The sequence below is a fragment of the Bactrocera latifrons genome, unplaced genomic scaffold (assembly GCF_001853355.1).
Source record: "Bactrocera latifrons isolate USDA-ARS-PBARC rearing strain unplaced genomic scaffold, ASM185335v1 scaffold_263, whole genome shotgun sequence".
In the NCBI taxonomy this organism is placed as follows: domain Eukaryota; kingdom Metazoa; phylum Arthropoda; class Insecta; order Diptera; family Tephritidae; genus Bactrocera; species Bactrocera latifrons.
Genome location: NW_017536219.1, coordinates 320086 through 326445, shown reverse-complemented (window position 1 = coordinate 326445; position 6360 = coordinate 320086). Strand labels below are relative to the sequence as shown.

At 37.7% G+C, this 6360-nt stretch overlaps 3 protein-coding genes across 3 annotated transcripts in view; all 3 read right to left on the bottom strand.

The window, feature by feature from the left end:
* LOC108969722 (phospholipase A1 member A) overlaps positions 1-1551 on the bottom strand; it is a 30164-nt gene extending 28613 nt beyond the window's left edge. The window contains exon 1 of the mRNA XM_018934607.1: positions 1418-1551. Within this exon, the coding sequence (XP_018790152.1) occupies positions 1418-1463 (46 nt within the window). The 5' untranslated portion in view covers positions 1464-1551. The remainder of the gene's footprint in view (positions 1-1417) is intronic.
* A 200-nt stretch (positions 1552-1751) lies between these two features.
* LOC108969723 (inactive pancreatic lipase-related protein 1-like) lies at positions 1752-3247 on the bottom strand. The gene is made up of 3 exons (XM_018934610.1): positions 3170-3247; positions 2360-2462; positions 1752-2300 (listed from the first exon to the last, which is right to left on the bottom strand). The coding sequence occupies exons 1-3, from the start codon at positions 3213-3215 to the stop codon at positions 1844-1846; spliced, it is 606 nt and encodes a 201-aa protein (XP_018790155.1). The 5' UTR covers positions 3216-3247; the 3' UTR covers positions 1752-1843.
* A 264-nt stretch (positions 3248-3511) lies between these two features.
* Positions 3512-5700, bottom strand: LOC108969724 (pancreatic lipase-related protein 2). Its single transcript, XM_018934611.1, has 6 exons — positions 5420-5700; positions 5245-5356; positions 4801-5189; positions 4557-4742; positions 3874-4039; positions 3512-3807 (listed from the first exon to the last, which is right to left on the bottom strand). The coding sequence occupies exons 1-6, from the start codon at positions 5460-5462 to the stop codon at positions 3591-3593; spliced, it is 1113 nt and encodes a 370-aa protein (XP_018790156.1). The 5' UTR covers positions 5463-5700; the 3' UTR covers positions 3512-3590.
* Between the last annotated feature and the right edge of the window lie 660 nt (positions 5701-6360).

Sequence of the window (6360 nt, the reverse complement as noted above, 5' to 3'; positions counted from 1 at the left end):
AACTATTATTAATTTATTTTACTTTTGATTTATTATCAGATTTAATTTCATTTTTATCTAYGATTTAGTAAAATGTCTGCTTTCCTTCATATCGACACCTAAAACGCAAAACAATATTACAAGAAAAAAATCGAAATTGATTTTTTAATGGTTTAGGATTCAATACATCACATTAAATAGATCTAGCATTAAATGTTCAGCTTCCGCTGTCAGATATAACCAATAYAKCACTAWTTTATAACYGATATATAACCAATATATAACTAATATATMACYATTTTATAACCMAAACTCAAATTTTGTTTYAATATGWGTGGTTCCAATTTTATCCCTTTCCTTCATCTATAAACTTATGAAAAATGATGTTACGATATTTTTTGCATTTTAGGTGACGATATAAAACTTTTTCGTCTGATTTTTTACTCAAACATATCCTAGAGTTATTTGTCAAAAATTGTACAAAATGGAATATTTTTTTTTCATAGTTAGCATGATTCGATTTAAGTCAGATATGCATTGTTTTATTCGAAAGCTTCTTGCCTTTCYAAAGAAAATTTCCTGTTCCTATTCKCASAAAACTGGAGCGTCAATGTTCACAAGCTTCTTTTGAAACATTAGCGAAATTATTTGTCCATGCAAGAATGCGTAATAATCATTTGCACCAGTTCCGGACTATAATCTGGATGTATAAAAACCGCCAAACAACAGTCTTGGAACCTTTGGTGACTCACTATCGAGGTGAGTGGTCCGCCGTTGTCCTTTTGGAATAGAATTTCTCCCTTATTGGTCACACATGACCACTTCTGAAAGATTGGTCGTAAGTAAGCAGGTCGTAATAGATGATTTTTTGCACATTCCACCAAACACATGGCAAAGTCTCACTGACCGTCAATCGTGGCTTGGTTAATAATGGGAGCTCTCACTCATCGACGGACGCAACGCATGTTTCAGCACCTAAAACATCGATTTGATGAATCATTCACCGTATAGTCTTGAATGACTTGGCAACGAACGACTCTATTTATTTCCGTACGTAAAARGAAAACTCCGAACAACTATAAATGTTGATGATTGCATGCTTTGGAGATACCTTAAGCTGAGGGGCAAAAGTGAGTCGACAATTGGTTCAAACTTTTGCAAAAGTGTATGGAGATGCATGGAGAATRTTTTGARAWACAAAAAAGCGATTTTCGATACTAATAAWAATTGATTTTGCTCTCTAATCCCGAAATATAAAAAGCAACATAAGTCAAATCCTTTGTCTTTAACATACTTTTTTTTAGACTATTAATTTTTTTTTACTCATTTAAATTTCTTACGAAATCGTATATTGATTAAAATAAATTTATTTAGAATGATTATGATTAATTCAATTAATTTTGGATTACTTGAGTTCTTTTATGTTCACTGTACTCACTTTTTTGACACGAAATAGCCCATTTGAGTGTGTGGCATTTCGGCATATTCGCGACACTGCTGCATRACGAATTTCAGCCACTCACCACACTGATAAGACCAGAAACCGCGATGACTTGCAATCGATTCGGCATAGTAAAGCGGTGCACGAAAGTGATTGCAATTACGTAAACCTTTAAGAGTTTACAAAATAACTTTAAGAAAAKATATGAATGAGAACTACGTGACTTACGGCCATCCTGCACAATATTACAACCAGGCTGAAAAAACTTATCTAAATTTGGATAGAAATCGGCATGACCACWGCGATCCAAAGTCGAATAGAAAAACGGATCTGTGTGTATGACATCGACAAACTCGGCATCGGAGGCATCAAGCTTCTCGCTGCGATTATAAGTAACGAAGGCGGGACCAGCGGGATCCAAACCTACCGAGAAACGTAATCGAGGATGGAAGAAGTAGTTTGGAAAGTRTTAAGTTCTATTTGCAACACACCTGTTATGCGTCGCAAAGGTTGCTTCACACTATTTGCCGACAATCCGGCGATCTGAGCGCCCAAGCTGAAACCAATCAAATGTATATCTTTATCCATATAAATGCCACGCTCAATTAAGTTATCTGTTAGTTGCGCTAAACAGCGAGCCACGACACGCGCATTGCTCACCGCCCACGGGTAGTAGCAGGGAAACGCCGACAGCCTGCTATAGTCCACTGAGATCACATGTACTCGCTGGGTGCGCAAGAGCACTGAACGCGATTCGAGATTCGGTGAAGCATACCGATTACCGTTAAAGCCGTGTATGAGAATTTTCAAAGGCCAGCGTGGTTCGAAATCGGCCTTTATGAGATTAAGTGGATCTAAGAGTTGTGGTTCACTTGAAATGCTGTGGATTTTTTTGTATATTTTATTTCATTCGCGCACACTTTAGTTTCATGCACTCACTTTTTGTAGAGCCAAAATTGTATATGCTCATTGGGACACTCATCGCGCACATAAATACAGTCGAAGGGAAAGGTAGCACGRATCTTGGCGGCAGATGGTGGAACTTTAACGGGTTTAAGCGGTAAAAATTTAAAATATGAAAAATATACATATGTATATAACAAGTCAATTGAAAGGTATCCAGCTTGGAATTAATTCCATATGATTTTTGGTTAGACTTAACCTTTCTAAGGCACGTGTAAAATGTTGAGTGAAGAAACTTTTGTTATTGTGAAAAAATTGTGAAAAATGCTGTTTTATTAATTGGAAAAAATACATAAGCAAAAACTTGGTTTGACGACAAGTTTCCAAGAACTGCCTCAGAAAAAGCAACCATCGCGGTTTTGTATGCTAAGTTCAGTCTTGGTGAAATGGGCAGTGGACGCCCAAAAGAGGTCTTACTGGCGAAAACATCAAAAAGTGCCACAAACTAATTTTGAATGACCATAAAGTGAAGTCGTTCGAGACAGCCGGYACTCCAAAGAAATCAACTTAACGTAAGACAAGACATCGTGTCAAAAGTGAATGAAAACAGTGCCAAAAATTCTTGATTGGACTTCGAATTGCTTTCGCATCCAACGTATTCTCTAGACCCGACACCCAGCGACTGATTCCAGTTCTCAGATCTAAGAGMAATGCTCGTGGAGAACAAATTTCCGTCGAACGAAGAGGTCTATTTTGCAAAGAAAGTATTTCACAACGATAAGCCGGGGACTTTTCAATTGACTTAGTATATACACGACATATATATTTCAAAAAAATATTACTCACTTATAGCCGCGATAATTACGCACAGACAACKAATTTCACTCCTCATATTTTAATTTTTAATTGATAAATGCCACACGCCGGCRGTAGAACCGTTAACTTTATACACATTAATATGCTAATCGTACCCTCATWATTACTCGTAATGAAATTCATATGCGTATCATCATTGAAACACATATTGAGAGGCCGTTATCAACACCCAGCTAAAGTCCAGGGTCAATTTCGATTAAATCCACATGATGAGTAAGACTTTAAATTTTTTATTGTTTAAATAGCTAATTGTTATAAATATTTGCACAAGTGCGGACGCCTTAAACTAAAGTATGTGGTATTATTTTTGGCAAAAACAATTGTTTGCTCGTTAAATTCACTTCCTTTAGCTAACACGCGGAAATCTTTTGTACTTAAATATTTGTCACATTCAACTAAAATCGGGCGGTACGTCCACATTCATTCCATATTCGGCGCCGTAGCGTAGAAAGCGACACATAAGCAGCTGATCGCAAGCCTCYTCGTTCAGCATATCGAGATCGTAATTCGCGCGCCAATTCGGCTGCTGTTCTGGCAGTTTATCTTTCATACGGCCGAGCGCGAAAGGTGTAGAGTTCGAGGTCTTGAGAAAGTATATGCCTGTGAGGCTACAAATATATTATATATGTTTTATGGTTTCTTTAATATTTCTTAGGTGTTTGCTGATTTTTTACCTCTCATCAAYGTGATAGCCCATCCTGGCATCATTCGATTCCACGCTGCATATATTTAACACGAAATAAAGCCAATTCATACAACGGCTGCTCCAGAATTCTTGTTTCGGATTGATAGATTCGGCATAGAAACGTGGTGCGCGYTCGTGATTACAGCTACCGGGTTCTTGAAACAGAGAGACATAAAAATTGTGCGATCGATATAAACACTTTCAACGAATTGGAGCCGAAGTGGTCGGAAGAAAATATCGCGTCTGTTTTGGAAGGATTTTGTCGCACCCACTTTATCGAAACATAACGGAAGTTTGGAAAACAGTTSTTAACATAAATTTCGATACCTTTTATTTATTAAGAGTAATTGAAGCGTATGAACAATGGTAAAATGCAACTCTGATATCCAGCTTCAGATTTTGATGTAGAGACAAATGTGGTCTCAAAATTCTTGTACTTGAAGCTTATAAGCCGTGATAAAACACAACTCTTATATGAAGCTTCAGTTCAGATTTTTAATGTATGTAGATACCAATATGGCCTCAGAAGTTGGGTCATTTAATACAATTCTGAGTCACAGAGGTGAGGAAATCAACGAAAACCAAAGAGCTTAACGAACTTCTATACCATTCGCTTATGAGCCTAAATATTCCRTACTCTTGATTCCACTTCGCACYTATTTCAATACATACCAGCCTCCACTTCACAACCGGGCTGTATATAGCCGAAATTCGGATAGAAGTCCACATGACCCATTGGATGCATCATACCACGCCCTAGCACATCAGTATGTATGACGTCCACAAAATCGGCATCATCTTTACTCAACTTGCGTTCRTTGCCAGCGGTGATGAACAGCGGCTTTGCCGGATCCAATCCTAGAAAGAAGCTTCCAACTAAAGTTTAAATGCGCCACAACAACAATACACCGCTCACCAGTTATGCGTTGCAATTTCTTCGTCACATAATTTGCCGTTTGACCAGCGACTTGTGCGCCCAGACTAAAACCAATCACGTGCAAGTCCTCATTTTGCACGATMYCKTGAYCGACCAAGTTGTTGATCAATTGCGCCAGACAACGTGCAGCCAAAGGTARATTTTGCACAGCCGAGGTGTAGCAWGGTTCGCGCACCAGCGGACCATAATCGGGTGAGATGACATAGACGTCCTCATGCTGCAGCAGCACTGGTCGTATRAAGGTRTTCGGYGCAAAGTCACGATGTCCTGTATAGCCGTGTATGAGTATTTTGACGGGTCGGCGTACGGGAAAATCGCTTTTTTGTAGACTTAGTGGATTTAGTTGMACGGGTGTATTGGCTGTTGCGCTAGAAAATATTTCGGTTTTGACTTTTTTCTTATTAAAATGCACTTTACACTCACTTTGTGTACAACCAGAAGGTGACATTCTCGTTGGGACACTCACTTTGCGCGACAAAACATTTCGGATCGAAGAGACCCTGTATCGGATTGGCGCACAACGAATTCTGACAAACTAAAAGAAAAACTTGTTTTTTATTAATTGCTAAATAATTTCACACAGCTGACTTCACAGTACTTTGTAATATAATAACCGTTAGAACGGTGTTGAAAGCGCGCATTTTTCAACGCAGAACGTGTGCCAACAAGGAACGCGGTAGTTTTAGAAATGCCACACAAAATGCAGCGTTTGGCATGTTTATAGCGCGACACACGATTTTCACATTTATTTGTATATAATTTGGAGCGACAACATTTATTATCACATAGCTGTAAAAATGTGCAATCAACCCACTGAGCTTACAAGTTATGTTTGTGAATTTTGTTTTTGTTGATATTTTTATTTTTTTGTTTTAACAAACTTTTAACACTTTCTATTACAAGTCCGAGCTTTTTTGTTTTCATTTAAATTATTTTAATAAACCACCCACATGTCATTGGTACCCCCAATGGAGAAATTTAAGTGGCTCAATGTCAATTTGATTTCGCTATGGCTGTCAACATGTCGTTGGTATGCGGGCTTAGCGGTTTCTTTTACTTATATTTTTGCATTGAGGGCAGTGTATGAAGGTGTCTGAGGTAAATTTCAACTATTTCTATTATATAATTTTGTAATTATTTATATRTGAGCTTTTAAAGCAGCAGACATGACAGTTAAATTTTGAATATTTGTATTTTAAGTAATTAAATACAGGGTTGGCAATTTCAGCGGAGTTTATCAACTATGTGGATATACAAAATATTGCAATGCTCGGAGGTATACGAAGATCGATAAAACGTTATGAAAAATGTTAAACACACTTGATATCGTAGCCCATATCTAGGAAAAAAGGAGAAAAGGTGTCTGRCGGTAAGGAAAAAATATTTTCATAACTCCAGCAACAAATCAAGCGTTTTATTATAACAGATTGATGCAGTGAATGAGCTTAGGACAAGTCAAAATTTTATATTTGACAAATGGCGGCTTCTGCATCCACTAATGTGGGAAGACCTGCATAATTCATCGCGGTCGGTCCAAGT